At 46.8% G+C, this 21,344-nt stretch overlaps 1 protein-coding gene across 2 annotated transcripts; it reads right to left on the bottom strand.

Moving 5' to 3' along the window:
• Nucleotides 1–59: 59 nt before the first annotated feature.
• LOC121598929 (protein artichoke) lies at nucleotides 60–12,464 on the bottom strand. 2 transcript variants are annotated; one of them, XM_041926304.1, is made up of 6 exons: nucleotides 11,554–12,464; nucleotides 11,228–11,432; nucleotides 5,287–5,624; nucleotides 2,964–5,214; nucleotides 2,516–2,894; nucleotides 60–2,443 (listed from the first exon to the last, which is right to left on the bottom strand). In XM_041926304.1, exons 3-6 carry the CDS (start codon nucleotides 5,544–5,546, stop codon nucleotides 465–467), a joined length of 4,869 nt encoding a protein of 1,622 aa, XP_041782238.1. In that variant the 5' UTR covers nucleotides 5,547–5,624; nucleotides 11,228–11,432; nucleotides 11,554–12,464; the 3' UTR covers nucleotides 60–464. The 2 variants fall into 2 exon arrangements, with proteins under 2 accessions (XP_041782238.1, XP_041782237.1); XM_041926303.1 differs by having other exon boundaries at nucleotides 11,228–12,464.
• Between the last annotated feature and the right edge of the window lie 8,880 nt (nucleotides 12,465–21,344).

Here is a 21,344-nt window from a genome sequence, read left to right on the forward strand (position 1 = left end):
TTCATAATTCAACATGTGCTTTCGGTTATTCGTTTCGGTCTAAATTATATTTCACAAAAATCCGTTACGTTAGATTGGGTGTGTTCTATGTGCAATAAGGAGATTTATTGTATTTAATACTAAACATTATCTACTACAAGAAAATCAAGCCTTCGGCCGGTTTTTGCGCAACATTTTGTAACATCAGCGCGGACGTGGTTGATGTGATAACATTTTACAATAGATTTATTTAATGTCAAACGTAATGCTAAACGGCAACAAACGGCATTCCGCTGCCAGCTGCCCGTAAATCTAACGAAACAACGAACGTTAAACGAATTTCCCTCCCCAAACGTTAGATTTAAAACATTGCCCACCCCTTGTCGCGATTCCCTGCGCTCTGCATGCACTGTGCATTCCTTTGGCGGAGCCTAGCTTCCGGTGCGAAATCTTCGATCCCATACCACCATACCCCATCCCCCACTCTAAAATACTATTCGTCCCACTCGCCCCACAATCGTATGGATGGCCACCGCCAACGGAGCGACCAAGAGCCCCCGTTGCACCATCGCACCGGCCCCACTGCGGAAGCTATTAATCTCGAGCTCGTCGAAATCGTAATGCTGCGTGTGGTTGTAGTTGGCAAAGTACCAATCCATATCCTCCCGCTTGCGGATCTCGTTGACGCTGTCCGCCCCACCGCCATGATGGTGGCTGGACGGGGACAGATCGATAATGTTCGGCGAGCCGAAATGGCGATCGCCACCACCGGCGTCCGTTTCGATTTTCGGCACTACCCGGTGCGGCGCGCCAGGCGTAGTGTTGGGGAAGTACGGTGTAACGGTGGAGGAGACGGGTGCCGGCACTTTCTCGACCATGCCCTTGCCGGGCGGTGGTCTGTGCGGTTGGCCGGGCGCGATCAGCGCGGACAGTGACGAGGGCGTGTTGCTGGTGCTGTCGTACAGCTCGGGACGGGTGGGTGTGCGGGCCAGCTCACGGATCATTGGGTTGGGCGTGGTGAAGGCTTTGTTAAATCCTCCGCCAACGGTCGATCCGATCGTTGGGGTGGCCAGCTCGATCGAAAGCCGTGTGGTAAGCTCATGATCGTTGTGTGACGATCCTGGCTGAGCTTTCACCTTCCCATCGATGTCCTCGTCGTTTTCGGCCGCTTCCTCATCTTCCTCTACCGCCTCTCCCTCGTCGTCTTCTTCTTCGTCCTCTTCCTCCATCTCGGAATGGGGCACCACCGAGCCGGTCGAATTACTTCCACCCGCACTGCTAAGCTTCTCGCTAACATCGGGACGCTTCGCAACCATCGGCGGAGGAGCGGCCACGTCCTGCTTGCCTGGGATGTGATGCGTTATACCATCGACAAAGTACGGCGCACTGTTGTGGGACGGTTTAATCGTCGCCTCAAACTTGTTCTGCTGCAGATAGCGCGTCGGTTCGGTAACGAGCGGTACGCGCTCGTTAAACTCGGCCGGCCACTTGCCCGGCGGTTCGTGTGTGTAGTTTTGATTGATCACTTTCAGCGTCGGATCGGTAATGGGTGTGAAACCACCCACCGCACCCGGTAGCATCGGTGTAAAGCCACCCTGCTGGACGTCCACCGAGGGCGGCTGCCGGTAGGATGTCTGGAAGAAGGGCCGATAGAAGAGATTGTTCTCGTTTGTAGCGCCCGCGTTTTTGTCCAGCGGATCGGTCGGCGCTTTGAGCGTTACCGTGGACTCCGTCTTGCCACCGTCGGCCCGATAGATGGTGCTCTGTTCCGGTTCGCCCTGCTTGTACACCTGCACCCGTCCCTTGGCGCGGGATCCGCCCGACGCACGGTTGTTTGCGTTGCGACCGGCAGCTCCGCCGAACATTTTGCCAATGTTTAGGCTCGGTATGGGCAGCCCGAAGAAGGTGAACGGGGATCCGGAATCTTGGCCCCCAGGGGATGGTGGTGGTGGTGGTGGAGCGCCTCCCGGTGGCCGTTGGAACTGGTTGAACTTATTGTTGTTGAAGTCGACAAAGTTTGTGGTGTAGTTCCGTCGATCTTGCGGCGGATCTTGCGCGAACGGGGTGGTGTTGTTGAAGCGCTGCCCATTCGCTAGCCGGGTATCGTTCAGCGCGTTCGGGTAGTCCACGTACTGGTCGTAGAAATAGTCACTATCACCGGGGGATGGTGAACCTGCGTGGAAGGGAGGAGTGGGGCCGGGTGGCAGTTCGTAGTTTTCTGAACCAGCACATTCGTCGTAATCAAGCGCCCGGACAAACACATCGCCATGATCGTTCGTCAGTGGATGATCTCCCTGATGGCCTGATGGTGCCGTTCTGGCTCCCGACTGACAGTCAGTGCGCGACAGTCGCATGTCTAGCAGCATCTTCCCATCCCTACAGCGCGGTCCAGGGTAAAGACTTCGACTTTCCTGCAGCCAAGCCATGTACCACAGCATATCGCAACTACAATCCAAAGGATTACCTGGAAATATTGGCAAAGGAAGTCACACATTAATGGCAAGATATTTGACCAGCACACTTCCATTCTACTAACCATCCACATCCAGTATGGCAATGTTCGTGCGCAAACTGCGAAAGATCGGCTCCGGCACGCGTGACATCTGGTTGTTGCGCATGCTGAGCACCCGCAACCGTGGCATCGTCGCGAACGGTTCACCCTGGATGCCACAAATCTTGTTATTGTCCAGCTTCAGCTCCACCAACCAGTCCAGTCCGCGCAGTGGGCTCGGTGTGATCTTGCGTATGCTATTCCCAGTAAGGTCAAGTACCTCCAAGTTCCGTACACTTCTCAGACCAACACTGTCGAGACTGCGGAATTGATTGGCGGAAAGGTTGAGGTACACGATCGAGGGAGATCGGAAGAAACTGTACGGGGAGATGTATCGCAGGTTGTTCTGTTGCAGATGAACGGCCTGCGAAGAAGATTGAGTTTAAATAAGTTAGATATAGCCAAACGATCACTTCCTCTAAACCCAACGCACCTGCAAATTGGGAAGATCCTCAAAGACGCGCTCCTTCAACTCGCTCAGCTTGTTGTCCGCCAGCACAAGCTCTTGCAGTTCGGGTAAATTTCTCAGCGACCCATGCTCCAGCAACGTCAACTCATTGCTCGAAAGATCCAGATACTGCAGCAGCGGCAAGTTCCTCAGCGATCCCTGGTGTAGCTGGTTTACCTTGTTGTTGGACACCTTCAGCTCTTCCAAATTGCGCCACGACACCAGCACATTGGGCGACAGTTCCGTCAGCTGATTAAAGCTTACATCCAGCTCCCGGAGCTCGGCCAGCCCGGACAACGATTCTGGCAGCTCTCGCAGCTGGTTCGACGAAAGATCCAACGTCTGCAGCGAGCGACTGTTACGGAATGCTTTCGGCGATATCTCCACGATGCTGTTCCGGGACGCGTCGAACTGTTCGAGCAGTGCGTTGCTGTCGAGCAGATTGTCCACCAGCACCTCGATCCGGTTGCCTTGGAGGTTGAGCTCGCGCAGGTTTTCCAGCGGGCTGAAGCAGCGTTCGTGCAGGGCGAGCACACGGTTGTCCTGCAGGTTCAGTATCTCCAAGCGCGAGAGCCCGGACAGACTGCCATCGTCCACCGATTGAAGCTGGTTGCGGGCTAGACTGAGGACGCGTAGCTGCGGCGTTGGTTTAAAGACGGCCCTTGGCAGACGGGTCAGCTGGTTGGCGCTGATGTCCAGCATTCGAAGGTTCGGCAAATCCCAAAGCTGGCTGGCGGTGGTCGGTGGAGGTAGCTGCGTGATCATATTGCCGTGCAGATTAACTCGCTCCACAGCCACCGGGAGGCCTGGAATGAACTCCTGCAGCTTATTGTTGCCTGCGTCGAGCTCAAACATGTGGTTCAAGTCACGGAACGTTGCTGAATGGATGAGTGACAGCTCGTTGAAGGAAATGTTTACCGTTTCCAGCATCGGTGTGTGGGCGAAGGCTGCGGCATCGATCACCGACAGTGTGTTGCCGCTAATGTCCAGCCGACGGAGCGATGGTACTCCCACCAGCAGATTCGGATCCATCCGGCGGAAGCTGTTGTACGATATGTCGATTCCCTTCAGCCCGGGCAGATTCCAGAACGGCATCGGTAGCTGATCGTGCAGCGAGTTGTTCTGCAGTCGAAGCTCCCGCAAGCCCGGCATCGCCATAAACGCGTCCCGCTCGATCATGCGGATGCGGTTCTGGTTGAGGTACAGCTGCTCCAGCGTCCCGTGGCCGCGCAGTGCACCGAACGGGATCGCTTCCAGCTTGTTGTGGCTGAGATCGAGAAACCGCAACATCGGCAGTGCGTCCAGCAGCGATCGCAACTCCTCCACCCGGCCAATCTCGTTCTGCTGCAGATGCATCATCTCGACGCCGCTGCCCGACGCCTGCAGGAACGATTCGGGATGCACACGCCGCAGATAGTTGTTCTCCAGATGCACCAACTTCAGGCTGGGCGTCCGATGGAACGCACCGTGGAAGATCTCCGTAATGCCGTTGTCGTTCAAGTACAGCTCCTTCAGCAAAGGCAAATCCACAAAGCTACCCTCGCTCAGCTTCGATATCATGTTCCGATCCATACGCAGCACCTGCAGATTGTGTATGTCCTTCACCGCCCGACCGATCATGCCCGCATCCGTGATCTTGTTGCCGGAAAGTTGAAGCGTCTTTAGCGCCGGCAGTCCAACGAACGTGCGCAGATGCACCCAGCTGATACCGTTCTCGGACAGGTTGATCAGCTGCAGCTTGGGCAGATCGTTGAACAAGCCCGCCTCCAGCCGGTTCAGACTACTGCTGCCCGTCACGTGCAGCGTTTCGAGGCTTGCCAGATCGCGGAAGTACTGCGGGGCGAGCTCAATCAGCGACCCGCTCTGCACGTTGATGTACCGCAGCTTCGGCAGACCGGAAAAGTCGGGCAGACGCTTCAAGTTTTCGCTCTGTATGGTGACCGCTTCGAGCTTGCGCAGCCCCGTCAGGCTGTCCACCGGTATGCTGCGCAGATTGCGCTCCACTATGAAGATCTCGACCAGGCTTTTGTCCAGATCGTTAAGCCACCCGTTCGACAGCCGCTCCAGCCCATTGTGGCGCAGCATCAGGCGGAGTATGTTGAGTGGAGCGAAGGTTCGCCCCGGCAGCGAGGGAAGAAAGTTGTTCTCCAGTATTAGCTCATCGATCGGTCGAACGATTGACTTGGAGACGGCTTTCAGGCCCATCAAAACGCGTGGCAGATCGCTATGTGAGCACCTGAAGAGAGATAAAAGGTGAAATAAGCAAACGTTAGAACAAATTACAGTGAAACTGGGACTAACTTCTTACCATATCTGTATCTCGCTGCCCCGCTGGGAGCATCGACAGGGGAGTATTATGTCCTGCGGTGGACAGATCGTATCACGCTGTCCAACTACTGTGCTTACGGTGCAGCACAGCAGCACCAACAGGCAGAGCAGTTGCCTCATCCAGCTTATCCTTCTCCAGTAGCAACACGTGGCACTTGGGGTGGGCGCCATTGATCTTGCTTTACAAGACCGTACGCTCGTCGATTCTGACGACATCTTACCGCGGGAGACAGCGATCATTCGTTAGCGCACGTTGGAATGGAAGGTCATTTTCTTACGGCGTCTTGCGTCACTTTCGCCCAGCTCGCACACCGAACCCTGTCAATTGAGAGTTGGGAATTAAAGGTAAGTTGTCGTTACGTTGTTTTACGCGTTTAAAAGCCCGCTCTTGTAAATGGGTAGGTAAATTAGTTTCGCCCTATGCCTGTCGGATGCCAGTTTATGTACGCTTTGTAACTCCCAAACAGGTGCAACGAATTGGCCCCGCTTTGTGCGGGTGCAAAGCGACGAACCGCCGACGTTCGTAACAGCGGAACGTACCCGCGGATTCTGACCACCGACAACTTCGGGGATTCGGTTACGGAAATTAGTCTCGAGGAAGCGAAAACGAGACGAGAACAATGAATGCCACCCACCAGGTGGCAGGTGGCGCTTTGTGAAAACTCTGAACCACTGTGACGACCACGGCGTTGTTGGGCAAGGTCAAGTAGCCGAAAGTGAAGTTACACCCGTCTCCACCCGTCACAACTCCATTGGCATTGCACCACAGGCAAAGGGTACGGAGATTCGGGGAACGATTGCGTAAAGCTTGCGCCGTCGTGGTGGTGGTGATGGTAGTCATTTCCACCGTCTTTACCGAATCTCGGAAACCGGACAAAAACGGGGGAAAGACTTTAAGCGACGAACCTGCTACCCCTTACTCCGCGTAGAAACAATTCTGCCGCGCGCGGTGTCAAGTGTGGTCGTTCAAAATGATTTAAGACGCATAGTTCCGCAATCGTGTACTGGCGGCATACGATGGGACGGACAAGACAGGCTTATTTATGTTTTGCGGGAATCTGCACAGCCGCACAAGAGGAATCAGTGAAGCATGGTTCCGAAGTTGTGGCAGTAATGCGCAAAAAGCAGTAATGGGGATGCTGCTTTTTTGTTGGTTTGAGGTACGGCATTTGCATGCCGGTAGAGGGAACGGGGCTAAGGGCTTTGCGGTCGTTGTTTGTGCTAAAAATGGATGCGATTTTATCTTTCGTTTTGAACATGACATGGAGCTTGTTTCATGGCATTTGATCGCTTCAAAAGATTAGTTAGTGTTCCTCTGAGAATAGAGTAAGTACCAAGTTATTCGCTTTACTAAACCATAACTTTGTCATGTGATATTGCCAAGAAATTCGTTCAAACGAAGCATTCGTATACATTTTTTTAGTTATGTGTTTAATAACATTGAAACGAGGCATTTCAAACGTGAACTTATTAGCCTTTTAATACCCTGGATTGAGGAGCAGAGCTAAGCTAGCGGATGAATATACAAATGGACGCTTTCATTCACTAAACCTGACCGTAACATTAACACCCAATTAATTATTAAAAGTATCATTATGATTGAAGATAAGGTCGCGATCTGTGCCCTGTTTGAAGCTGTTTCTTTCTCGAACGATCAAACACAGTTGACAATTTTCAAACAAATCCTCTGAAAACAATGTAATTTGAGGTATTTTAGAAAAAAATACACAAATAAATAAACAATTTAATAAACAATCAAATAAATAAATTAAATTAAATTAGTAATAATCCATAATTAATTAATTTCGCCATGGTAGGCGAAGGTTCCGTAGCTCAATAAAGAATATAAACCATAATAGTCTGGTTTCCAGCTCAGTTTTCAATGTGCTCAGCATTATTCTAAACTTGCAAGATGTTTTTCAACAGCTGTCATTATTTGTGATAGCTAGGCTGTTGAAAAAAACCTCTTGGGATTGTTGAATAATGCCGTTTACATTAGCAACTGAGCTGTAAAATAGTGTAACTGTCCTGAATTTCATCCCAATATCAAAGATTTGGTAATAATTCAACAAAAATTGAAAAACATTCAAGAAACCTACCCGTGGCCTTTACGAATTACACACTACTAGAGAAATAAGACAATTTATTGGTTGGGCGGAATCTAATGTTCAGCATCGTCGGATAATTCGTTGCATTCATTCTTTCCCTAAGAAAACATCAAATAAAACAAACTGCAAGCATTGCAGCTATTGTTTCTACCGATATTTATGAAAATTATTAATCAAAAAACAAAACGAACCCCATTCACATACGCCATTTTTCATACCTTCTAACCATATAACATTGCAAAATAAGACACCCCCGCAACATGTGTTACATTCACCGCCTTTCCTTTCTTTCCCTTCACCCGTTTTGTCGACGCTTCGGGGATGCCGCTGCAACACACAATGCACATTTCCTTTTTGCTTTGCCGTACTGTTTTGACAGCCGTCATGCATAGAGAAAGAGAACGTGAGTGAGAGAGCGAGCAGACCCGTACCCAGTCTCCGTTGAGCACTGATGCAACTGTGAAAAACAGCGGCGGGCCCCACGACGTGCCACTACGCTAGACCAAACGGTCACGCTCGAAGGATTCGCCTCCCAGTTCCGATGCCAAGACGACGACGATGAACGGTGTGTGTGTGTGTGTGTGTGTGTGTGTGTGTGTGTGTGTGTGTGTGTGTGTGTGGTGTGTGTGTGTGTGTGTGTGTGTGTGTGTGTGTGTGTGTGTGTGTGTGTGTGTGTGTGTGTGTGTGTGTGTGTGTGTGTGTGTGTGTGTGTGTGTGTGGTGTGTGTGGTGTGTGTGTGTGTGTGTGTGTGTGTGTGGTGTGTGTGTGGTGTGTGTGTGTGTGTGTGTGTGTGTGTGTGTGTGTGTGGTGTGGTGTGTGTGTGTGGTGTGTGTGGTGTGTGTGGTGTGTGTGGTGTGTGTGTGTGTGGTGTGTGTGTGTGTGTGTGTGTGTGTGTGTGGTGTGTGTGTGTGTGTGTGTGGTGTGTGGTGTGTGTGTGTGTGTGTGTGTGTGTGTGTGTGTGTGTGCTGCTGTTGCTTCTGGCGGCTTCGGGGGAGACGCCTCACTTACGCACCCAACCCACCGGCACATGAGGGGGCTCGTTTCGGTGCCAAAGCGACCGGGTTTGGCGCAATGTTCGTTTTCGTTTGCTTCCTTCACGCCCGGTAGATTCGCGTATTGCTAACCTAGATTGATGCCCCGCCGCGGAGGTAAGACACGGCGATTAAAAACCTAGACTCAGAGAGAGAGAGGAAGAGAGAGAGATATGGGATTTTTGGACGCATGTCTGAAGATAGAGAGAGAGAGAGGGAATGACAGAGCTACATAATTCGGGAAGAGCACGGTCGAGCCTGACTGCAACGAAAACAAATCTGTCAGCCTGGGCTCATGCGTCTGGCACGTGTACGAGAAAACAATTGCCATTGAGAGTGAATCTGGTGTGTGTTTTTGGGGGGACGGGCGAATGGCGGGTCACCAGAGGAAGCGCGTCTCTTGAAGCGCAGTTTACGCCACCGTGTGCCGCAGGTGTTTGGCCAGGCGTGAACACGGTTAGGTGAAGCTTTAGCAAGCAACGGGTCACAGTGAGCCTGCCACTTTCAGGCACCTTTTTCGCAACATACTATTACTTTTATTCACCATCAAACGAACAGCAACACAAAAAGTGGTTCAAAAAGTTATCCAACAACTTTGTGCGACAGCCCCCCAAAGCTGCGCAAAATGTCCATCGCGCCTCCTATTGTCATACTCCATTTATGTGTTTATCGCTGGCTGGAAGAAAGCACGACATGCACGCGCCCCATCCGAAACTGGATCGTGCTAATCGTTCCGAAAAAAAAGCAGCATTACCGTACCTTAGCGTCATTAGGCTGCGTACTAGTGCGCGCGTACACGCGTGCGCACAGGCACGTGCTCCAGTTGGTCCCACTTACGGGAATCTGCCACTAGCGGGCTTTGCACTATTAGACACGCTTCGTAATAGCTACGGCGTAATAGCGTGCACTGGAGAAGTCCTAGAAGCAAAAGGTAGAAGGTAGGGGAACTTTTTTGCCGAAACAAACCTTCCCGGGAATCGGTGTCATCCCGTACGCAAACCGCGTGCGCCAGTTGCTAGGGCCGTTTTATGGTGTGCGCCTGCTTTGATGACACTAAGCAGAAGAAAATGTCCTACGGAAAAGTGTATCGGAGCATGAAATGTGATGTCGTTTATTTCCCACTGCCCTAGAAATTACAGAAATTGTCGCACGCGCGTTGGGAGGTATGCGATGGGATGCGATATTGAGAAAATACATGTAGAAAAAAGGTCTGTTTTTGTTTGATGAAAAGTTTAAAGTACATTGTACTGTTACCTAACAAGATATTGAAAGTAGGTTGTAATGATTGGTTTCGAAGAGCAATAAAGAACTCTGACTTAACAACATAGTCATCATGGGTTCAAGTCCCGGATGGACCGTGCTCCCATACGTAGGACTGACTATCCTGCTATGGTAACAAAAAGTCATAAGACCTTAGCCGGCGAAGGTAGTTGGGTCAAAGAAGAGAGGAAGATTCATTTTTGGCGTAATAACTGAGAGGCGTGCTTGGTCTTGGTAACGCATTGAGATTTTGGGACTTCCGTTCATGCTGGCCAGGCTTCTCAGAATTACAATTACTAACTTCACATCCCATGTGAATCACAATCCAGAATATCTACTAAAACCATCCTGTTCTCGAGGATGCCTGTAGAGCGATGGAGACCATCATATTCTCGAGAGACTTTACTGTAGATCGCTTGAACTTCAGCGTAGTAAAGTACTATGTTGACTCAAAGTAAATACAGATCTTCGTATCACCTTAAGTGCCTGAGCTATAGCCTGTTGAAGCATTTCACATCGAACAATCCTCTCGGGACTAGATCTAGATCTAGGATTGTACCGTATATATTAGTACAAGTACTCACATATAGCACTGAGATATGTACCATATCTAAATCTGATTAAACCCATGACGCCACGTCCAGAAGGAATATCAGTAGAAGAAGGATGTAGGTGTAACTACACGATAGTATCACACTCATGGAATGAATCAAGCTCGCCAGAGCTCTTGGTTATGTTTTTTTGGTAAGAGAAGATGTCAAAGGATCAACTTGGGGTGAGAAGGTATGGCACGATCACGTCGAATATCAATTTATTGTCAAGGTAGACACAGAAACAACACGTTATGGGTATTCCTTGTAATTTGTGAGTAGATTGAGATTAGTAGATAGTTGTGAGATTCTTTGTCCTGACTCAATGACACAAATGATCAAATGCTCGTGCTCACACAGCTTAAACACACTTTTCAGTTATGATTGTTCCAATGTTATTGGAGATCCAGAACCCAAGATGTTTCTTAAAAACTAACAGTGATATAATCCTGACAAATTTGTTTGTAATGAGTTGAGTTTGAACTGATAAATCTTTGAAAGTGATCTATTGTTCCAAAAAAAAAAAAGAACTCAGTGTGCCCAACAATATGAACAATTTTAATATTAAATTGTTCTTCTTAACTGCGATATTTCTATGTGTCTAGCTTTACGCCTCATCATCTCACTTCGTAAGTCATCTTTTCAGTTACATGCTTGGAAAAATCATCCAAAAAAACAGAAACAATGCAAAATCGTGACATTTTTTTGCATTACATCGCATCTCTTTGATCTTTCACATCAGATAAATAAAGAAAACTTAAAATTATTTGGCAATCGTCAATTTATAATCTCCTTTTCGTACCACGATTATAAAACACATCTGTAACGAATTTTTACAACAAACGCATCAATTCCCCCCAAAAAACCACCCATAAACCGATACACGAAACGTGCACGCAGTACGCGCACAAACTGTCACATAAATCACTTACGCCACGAAACCTGCCCCCGCAACTGCTGAGCGCTACGGCCGATAGGATGGAGAGAGAAAATCGACCCCACTGCTCGTACTTGTTTGATGGAAAACTTGGACACTCCTGCAGCAGTACTGCTTTCCAGCTGACCTGTAGCACTCGTTTCGTTGTTTTTCTTTGGCCTTTGCACACACTGATCAACCAACCACGAGCACGAGTGAACCTTTTCGTTTACGGTAAAATAGATTCGTGGGTTTTAATTAACGCTTAATTTAGTAATTTCTACACTTCACCAGTGTGGACTATAAACGCACGGTATAACCGCTCCCCCGATCAACACTCACTTATGAAAACGATGGCTTCGAAAACAAAGCAAAATAAAAACAAAACACACAAAAAAGGAAATTTTGCTACCACCAGACGTTGCTCACTCTAACCGGTCCGCATCACTTTCTTCGTCGGGATCGTAAAATTTCACTGTTCACTGATCACTTTCCTCTCGGATCACTGTGGGTGCGGCGGAGCGCCGTAGACTAAAGCGCGTTCAGGGGTTTAGATGATCTTGTTTCAATATTTTGCTTTTTTCCCTGCTTTCTTTCCAGCACGTACAGGCACTTTGAATTCCAGAACACTTTGCTTCTAGAAACAACTTTCAGCTTCCACCAAAACCTTTAAACTGTTTGCCACACAGACGATTTTCCTTTACACAATCACGTTTTTTCCCCTATGGTCGATCTCTTTTTCGCCATAAGAAAACACACCAGTATTACGCAAATTGGTCAAACTTAGTATGCACATACACAATTTATGCGATGTTTCGTGTTTGGTGACTCACTTTCGCAACCGTCACGTTCACTCACGCTCACGATTGCTGGCACGATCGATCACCAATGCTTACGGAGGTGATCGCGACACCGACAAAAAAAACGAATTTAATTCCACTTTTTGACCACAGTTTACATACACAATAAAAAAAACTCTCTGAAACTTTACACACTTCACACAAACGCTACACTCTTGCACCGGCAACACGCACGCGATCCGTTCGCCAGGAGCTTTCGATGATGTCTGAGCTGAAACGGTCCAGCTCCGTTCGGGTAGGTTGTGTTGTGTAAAAATCCAGCCCGGCCGTGCCAGCGCAATGGAGGGTTTTTCTTTGCAAAGCTTCCCTCTCTATTCAACACACACATACATACGCAAACACAAAAGCATACAGACATTCATAAACGGCCACAGCCACGGCCTGCACGCCCGGAAAAATCCTCCCGCTGCACCGCTGGTCGTCGTCACCATCGCTGCCGGTAGCGATAGACGAATTACATTTCCACGGTTGAAGGAGAAGCTGCCTCTTGCACGCAGCAGTAGGCGATGCTAGCAGCCCCACCGAGCAGCACTGCACAGTACAGGTGGATGAAGATGGGCCTGCTTGGATGGCTTGAATAGATGTTTAGATGGATGGATGGATGGTTTGGGAGGTTTCGGTATCTTTGAATCGAATGGCGAAGGAACAATGAAACGATTGCGAATCGCCACCAGAAATTCCTTTCCTGTTTCGCCTCCTTGCCCCGCCCTCCGTTTTGGGTTGGAAACCATTCACCATTGCGTTACAAGCGATCATAAATGATCATTAGGCAGGCACCGTTTTGGGAAGGGAAGGAAGCAGGATCGTGATGGTACACGATCAAGCTCACAGTTGTCTTGCATTATGATGACATCAACGCAGAGGACGTTAAGAACTTAATGTGAATTATTGGCATTGGGTTTTAGGAATCCAGTCGCTAATACATTTGTTGCTTGTGGATGTGGTTGGTGGATTAACTGAAAGGTTTAATCGTATCATTATTATATGTGATAAGGATTCTGCTCACTTATCTGCCGCCCATAATCTCCCCGTTCAGGGTCAGATACCGTGACTGTTGTGAAGATATGAACTTTCAACAGGTCCATTTGTTATGCACGCTAATGTATTAATGTAGACGGGGGGATTCGTTGTCGAGCATAATGGTGGTTTTATAAGCTGTTTATGATTTAAATTAAATATACTTTAGCTTTCCACATCGATAAGAATCAACATATAATCAACAGTTCAACAGTAATGTTGGTGATTTTCTGTTATTTTAGAGTACCGGATGAATCTCATCACAACTCACATGACGCATCAAAATCCAAAGCTCCTAACTCAAAATTGATTTCGGAAATATTTGTTTGACATTTGATACTTTTTCAGAATACGGATAAACTAAGCACGTTCGGCTTGCCAAGAAATAGAAGATCTTTCCGATAGACCCTTTCAGGAAATGGGCACTAATGTTGGTTCGTAGAAATTCGGCCGTATCGGGGTGGTCGTTCGTTCCCGGGAACGTTCGCCGCGACGCTCATTTTCACTCATTTCATAGCCCGAACATTCGACGATCACCAACTTAATCGATACCTTAAATTCATGTGAGCTCAAGATAGTTGCCTATGCCTGGTGCTACTTTCTAGCAATAGCATTGCTAGCAACAAGTGTTCATCTCTAGCAACTCCTTCTATCGATCGACTTAACGAATAAGTTTCTATTTCTGTGAGTTCAGAATAAAAAGCAGAGCTTCAGCCATTCATTAACCTTATTGATATACATTCGTTCAATTATCGTATCACGCACAAGAATATAGAATCCTGAGTCGTCATGATGCCGTAAAAATGGATACGAGCTCACAAAATACACGCCAACGTTTAAAAGATTTTAAAAATATGGGCTGACAAATTTATCTTTTTTAACAAAAAGAATTGAAAATTGCTTAAATGTAAACTTCTGGAAGACATGTTCGAAGTTGATTGATCATCTTATTTAGAGAAATTTTTTAATTAAATAAGGTCACTAAATGAAGTCACCAAAACCTTTCTTTCATTTTAAATTCTCGGGATTGCGTTCCTCACATCAATCGACAATCATTTTCACTTGCTTCTCAAGATTTTATCACCATGATTTGATGACATTCATTGAAGAATGTCTCTTAAACTGTGTCTGTGTCTCCCAGCTTAAGCTTAAGCGGCGGTAGATTCCAAAATAGTCGCAAAGCAAACGGAGTGAATTGCCTAATTTCATTGTTAGCCAGCCCTTCACATGCCGATGACACGAGGTGATTCATCATTATTGGCTAACCATTCCTTCACAATATGGCATACGTCGCAAAAATAATCGAGAGGACACTAAACCCTTTCCACACTTTACGAAGCCCACAATTACCACTTCCTTGAGCTGCCTCGCATAAGTGGGTGCTGTCCTAGAAATGAAAAAAAATGGTAATAGAAACAACAATGCAACAAAACAAGCCGATTTGTGTGGTTAGATTTAAATTTGCTTCCTCTCCCTCCGGATCGGTGCCTAACTTCCGCGCCAAACACGCTGGTCATTGACAGCAAATGGTGACAATTATTAGTAGCAAGGCGCTTGGTGTCCATTTTTCCACCCAACACAATTCAGCCTTTGATTGCCAAACACACTAACAAACACACATAGACACAAACAAACGCACGGTAATGCGCCTCAGTGCGTTCTTTCCTCAAAAAAAGGGCAATCGTGCCTTTCTAAGACAGGTGCCAACCACTGAGCTTGTGAGTGTGTTTGCGTGCATTTGAATCTTCAAGCACACGTTGCTCCATTCCTCCCCCCCCCCCCCCCCCCCAGCAGAGTGTTAATCGTCCGGTTCCACCCGATGCGTGTGGTTGCGAGTCCATCACCTTGGCGCAAATCGCAGACCCGACAAGACGACACACCGGGCAGCGGCAGGGGCAACGCATGTTTCGCAAAGCGTCCGTAAGGGTTTTGGCTCTTTCTAAACAATGAATTCGAAATTAAGGAAAATGGTAATTTGCCTCTTTCTTTACCCAAGCACAATGAGTGGCGGACTTGGTCTCCTCCATGGGGATGGCAGCCCATTCGCCCACTGAAGGCCAAACTTTCCCAGAAAGGTGTACCGAAGGGTAACGCTTTCCTAATCGCCCTCGCCTTGCCGTGCGCAACCGTTTGGGTGAGTTCCGTTTGACCTCCGACCGTGTGTCATGATGGCGAGTCGAGCGACATCGGAGCCCGCGTATGGAGCACCCTGGCGAGATGGCTAAATATTTATCAAACAATGTGCAAACCCATGGCGCTTGCAGGTTCAGGGCTTTTTGTTGTTGTTTTGTTTTGTTCAATGCACACCCACACGTGTGGGGCGCAGGGCCGGATGCAATCAGGGCCCTCTTGTTCGGCGCTGACCGTGATCGTATTGAACCCATCCGAGCGACTAATCTTCATAATCGCTTTATTTGGAGGCAATTTGTGTTTGACTTTTCTGTTTACGGTGATTGAAGCGACCATTGTGCGCTACCGTTTGGATGCATTTGGATGCAATCTTCACACAACGCCACGGAAGAATGACATGGGTTGGGCCTGTAAATTGTATCGCTTGTATCGATCGTGAAACGAGCCAGGTGCATCAATTTCAGGGCTGATCGTGGCTGATCAATGGTAAGCTAGATAGTGCGATTAATTGTTCAAGGTTCAATTCGCTGAATGGTTTGAAAGTAATGTATTGGAATTTGCATGGGTATTTAATTTCCTTGATGGCTTGATGAAGAATGAAGTCAACTTAAATGCATAAAAGTCCCGATAAGATGTAGATGTATCAGTACCAACAAAGTAGCTAACCTGTACGGAACCTCTCTCGTACTCTGTACAGAGTTCAGGTAGTCGCAATGACTACCGATGATACCTCACAACTGAGACTATCGTAGAGCGGATAACAGCGTACTTCCATAATATTGGTATAATATTGGAAACTTCTCGTGTGTTCACGCGATTTATAGGGTGTTAGCAAGAAGAAGGAATGGATGAACCAGGAATGCAGGATGTCTGAAAATATATAGAGAAAAAGATGTCTGATTAAACTTCATGCTTAAGATAACGTGCTGTCGCTAGAAGGATAGAGCAATTGCTATCACACTAGCTATCAAATAATCTATGGGAGAGGAACTATTACCACCTTCATTCTTCTTCTTCTTCTTCTTATTTGGGGAAACAATTGTGACTGTTCTACATCTGCCTTTACCACAGATGGATTCGGCTATCAGTGACCTACCGATAGCCCGATACGATACAGCAGGACCAGTGCGTTCAGGTCAACTGTACTAAGTGGTTTCATTCACTCCGATTGCTGATTTTTCAGGAATTATCAGCTGATATACGCTGATGTAACAAACAATTCCAGGTATGTTACTATTTTTATCAGTGCAGTAACGCAAGCTACCGTGCCCAAAAAAAACACACTTCAGAGGGGGTATGACATCAAATAAATGTTTGATATTTTACCTCTTATGAATCATGCTGATAAACGAATATAGGCTATAGTGCTCGTGTTTGGTAGAGATCCTAAATTCACTAATTTCGTTGTTGGGTATGGGTTATGGGTCCCCGACTCTTATCTGCCCCTACAGAGGCTTGACACACGGACTATCGCCTTTCTGGGAAATATTAGTTGCTTATCACAGAGCATGTACAATTGAGCAATTTGGAGCATGTTTTAAGTGAAAATATGTAAGGTTGGCGTTTTCGTAGCCTTCTCGCATCTAAACTTGCCTCAGATCCAAGATGTGTTGTGAAGTCGTGTCCGCACGATAGCGTATACAGTGGAACCCCTCATAACGAGCTCTCCTTATAAAGAGTTTTTCGCATTACGAGCAAATCTAATTGCTCTACAAATACCCCTCTTAACGAGTAATATCTCGCATAACGAGCAAGTGTGGATGAAAACTGTAAAGGAGGAGATACATTAACACTCACAACCTATCCAAAACTCACAAAGTCATACAAAAATTGAAAACAGCTAGGGCGGCCCGTGAGTACGTCCACTCCAAGTCCTGATAAGGCTTCTCTGAACAGATAGCGGAGCTGAGAGTTTTGCTGCGCTTATCGACAAGTGCAGTAAGTGAGGTAGTGTTGTCTTCAGTTTAATTAATCCTTTTCCTTCATTCTCATTTGACAATATTGGAGGGTCTCTTCGGCTTCGAACGTGGAAGTGGGCAGGACGTGGATTATAGTGTGTAGTGTACCTGCCTAAGAAGTGTGTGTTTCAAAATCGACCGTCACTCCGTAGCTAGGATTGACTATCCGGCTGCGTGGTACTTAAGCAAGTCGCGAAATCCTGTATAGGCTGGCATGTTCGCGTAGGACGTTACGCTAAATAGAAGTTCTGTTGCCACTTGGAAGTGTTCCGTATGGTTGTGATACATAAAACTCGTAATGAGGGGTTCCACTATATGTCACCAGTTATATCAACATAACAAATGTAGACTGCCTCGAAATGAAGGTCAAAAATGTTCCTATTCAAATGCTTGTGAATATGCATCTATTGACCAATTCCGATAGGCCAGAAACATCCAAATTCATACCTTTTAACCTAACTGGCCGCAGGAGATTAGATTTCTAGAATCATTAGCAACCATAGCTATTCCACCGAGCAAATCTTGGTCAAGAATTCATTTAAATGTTTACCTGTTCTACCTAGAAACCAGGAAGAAGCAATTCAAACCCGTACATTTCCATGCAGGAAGTCCAATTATCTAAACGAATCTGTGTCCGACAACTTCTTCAAACGCTGCCAGCTGACCCAAAGAGTCGCACGCTCGGTGCAATCAACCATTGACCATTGGCTGGTGATCGCGATGATGGTGATGCTATGATCCCACAGCCCAGTCCACCTTAGTGACCTCTTCAGCTGCCAGATCGTATCGGCATTGTACCCGACGCATCGTCCAAAATGCAGATGCGCATTGTATAATCGAGCGAGTGACCCTTCCTTCCTTCCAACCGTTCGGTCTGGGTCTGGGAATGGCACCGGTCTGAGAGATCGTGAGAACTGACCGACATCCAACCGAACGACACCACGCACAATACGCCGCAGGTTCACGGCGCGCTCGTTGAGGGTAATGTGGTCAGAGCATCATTTGTTTTGTTTTGTGGTCAATGTCAGTCGTCGAACTTGTGCTGACGATCACTGCCATGAACCACAACGGACGACGATCGCCAAAACGTAGTAGTGTCCCATCCCCCCCACGATCGATCCACGTGTGGACATTAGCAAATCGGTTTTACGCAAAGCAAGTACAACGAATAGTAGAAGAACACTCCAAATTCCCCCCAAAACAAGTCACTCCCACAAATGACGCGTTACTGGCTGAACCGTTATCTAACAGCATCAGGCGATGTTGACCCCCCAAAAGATTCCAAACGGCATAAAAATAACTTCTCGCGCGACGACTGATTGACAGATCGTTTCACCACCACCGCCGCCACCACTGTCGTTTATGCTGTTCGGCTGTGGAACAAAAAAAACATCTCCAAGGAAATCCCGGGCACAGTGACCGTCCTTCGGCAAACGGTCGGCAGTAGATCATATTTTTGCGCACTTCCGATTCCGCCAACCGCGCAACAAGAGCTGGAAGACACCCGCGAGTAAGGGAGATGTGTTTGGTTTGTCAATTCACTGACAACCGTAACTCAACGGTGCCATATCGTCGCTGCGAAACGTTCTAAACACTATCTTTTCGAGGGTAATAAAGGGTTTATGGGTTTTTAATTCACCTACTTCACCAGTGGTAATTAGACGCCCCGTCGTCGGGCGTGAACGGAGCACAACGCGCAATCTGTTGCGTCACAAGTGCGCACACACGCGGTAGCAAAAACGGTTTCCATGGCAATAGGTAATAGCCGTTCATTGCGATCTGCAAGGACTGGATGATCTTTAGATCCAGCAGCGAACTCTGGCAGCGAAATAAAAAGCGGTAGAAAAGTGGATGCCTCCAGTGGTGAACGATTTTCCACCCGAAAGATTCTGGGCACAGTTGTATGACCTCCCAACGGGGTGTGCTTCGGGAGGATATTACGTGGTAAGATTTTTGCGCTCGTGATGGTCCTGGTGGGGTTTATCTTTATGGAGCATCCTTCGATTGAACTTTACGTAAAGTAGGCATTTGATGCAGTGATCGTGTAGTGCGCTTAATGCATGATGCTTGCATATTGCATCATATTGCATTAACCATGTAAGCTGTGCGACCCTGAAAGTGGAGGTTACGTGCTCGTGAGGATGCAAAACACCACTTTTCACCGTGTAGTACGTTTGGAGACTAAAGCAGGAGACACAACAAACAGCAAATCAAACGCTGTGTGCACGATTTAAGACGGAGCAACGAAAACTTAGAGGGGTGCCAATCAAATATCATGTAACACTGATTAAATTTAAGCACCACCGCAGTCTCAGAGCCGTTCTCGCTGTATGTACATCTTGTAAGGTCAGTTCTTATTTGTCTGTAATTACGAAACATTCTAGGAGGTACATTAATATTGAATCTAGCCAATATTTCAAGTGAATGTATCCTACTGACAATAAGCTTGGACATTAACGTACATTAGGCATTATCACGTCTTTTTGGCAAGTGTGCCCAGACCAAATAACAAACAACGAGTATGGTACGATAAACGAGGGGTTACATTACACCACGGATTGAAATGCAAGACAATACGCGTGACTCTCTTTTGGACAGCTTTTATCCGATAAAACCATATACAAAAAGCACACCAAACAACATAATTGAACTCGAACCATAGGACTCATAAGATTTATATAGAGTTAACAAGCAATGTGGATCATTGAACTCTCTCGATTCTCGAAGAATACATCCTAGCATTTTGTAAGCTTTGTTTAAAATCTCACAGTAATGCTGTTGAATATCTGGTTTCCGGTCCAGGGTCACTCCTAAATCTTAGACCATATTGCACCGCAATAAAAAAAAAAAAAAAACATTAATTGATCTTTGCAGAAAAAGAGAGTTGGAAGTGTTCTGGACGACACGAAACAGCCTAACATCAGCCGCATAGAGCAGATAATATGCTTCGGTAATGGCCAGTGTGACGTCATTGATGAAGGACGAGAACAAGTCTCAAATGAAGGTCTCAAATTGCTGCCTTGAAGAATGCTAGATGGGCTTTCAAATAAGTAGGAGGAAACATCATCGATCTGCACATGGTAGCTGCGTCTTATGTTAATTTTTCCTGTTTTATCATTTATCAAAATTTTACGCTCCGAGTTCCTAGATCATCTCTGCCAGTGTCTTGCATTCACTTACATCTCTGTTTACGTGCTATTTAATCAAATATTTCGTCACCTTCATTATCAAGTTATTATAAAATCAACAACAAAAAATATTTCCATACCAATTTTATGCTTCTAATGCCAATTCTCGGAAATTTAAAACAATTCAAATAGCCTGTTTTCTCTTGCTCAGGTAATGTATTGTTTTTAATATTTACATTGTTGTTTAAAAAAACCCGAGTTAAACTCAAGCTTCTCTGACGATAACGTAGATGGTAACGGTAATAGAGGTTCCAGTTGCAGAATGCCACACCACGTTAATTAAGCTTACGTTGCAAGTCACGCTTAGTTACGTTGTTACTCGTCCCGGTGGCCGAACTAAGCAAGTAAGAAGAGCTTCAAGAGAACAAGTGTGGAGGGAGAGGTGGTCGCATGTGTTTTCGCTTTCATTTGAAGTGTTTTGTAGCTATTTTGGTAGAATTTTGCCATGAACATTTTCCATAATTTTTATGTTTATAATTGCTCTGATTTAATTTATATTATTCTAATGCCTTGATTATTTGCGTTAAAAAAAAACCTCAACAATACTGACAAAAGTGTTTTGCTTCCAACCGCTATTTTTTATGTATTAAATTTATATTTTTAATTTTTTTATTAATTATGTAATTTTCCAATCTTGTTGCAGCCAAAACTGTTGCTCCAAGAACAAATATTTTGACCACCAAAACGCATGAGAGGGCGCATGGTTCTGCGACAAAGATCATTCCATCTCGCCCGGTGCGTCATTGAGCGACACTCAATTTGCAACAAACTCAATCCCCTCGCCCCCGGGTCGGCAAACAAAATGCACCAGCAAAAAATGCTAATACGAACACGTAGTACTCCACCATCTTCTTCTCTCTTGCATGCACACTGCACCGTTGCAACAAACGTGCAACAGGGGGAACCTGTTCTCTAACGCATATCCAGTTCAGTGTTGCACTCTCGCGGTCGGGCGGTTTAGGAAGCGCAACATATCCATC

The sequence above is a fragment of the Anopheles merus genome, chromosome 3L (genome assembly GCF_017562075.2).
Source record: "Anopheles merus strain MAF chromosome 3L, AmerM5.1, whole genome shotgun sequence".
Taxonomy (NCBI): Eukaryota; Metazoa; Arthropoda; class Insecta; order Diptera; family Culicidae; genus Anopheles; species Anopheles merus.

Coding starts and splice junctions, on each gene's coding strand:
- LOC121598929 (XM_041926304.1), bottom strand. CDS start 5,546: ATGATCGCTGTCTCCCGCGGTAAGATGTCGTCAGAATCGACGAGCGTA. Junction 5,215..5,286: donor GGCAGCGAGATACAGATATG/GTAAGAAGTTAG, acceptor ATCTCTCTTCAG/GTGCTCACATAGCGATCTGC. Junction 2,444..2,515: donor TGCCATACTGGATGTGGATG/GTTAGTAGAATG, acceptor CAATATTTCCAG/GTAATCCTTTGGATTGTAGT.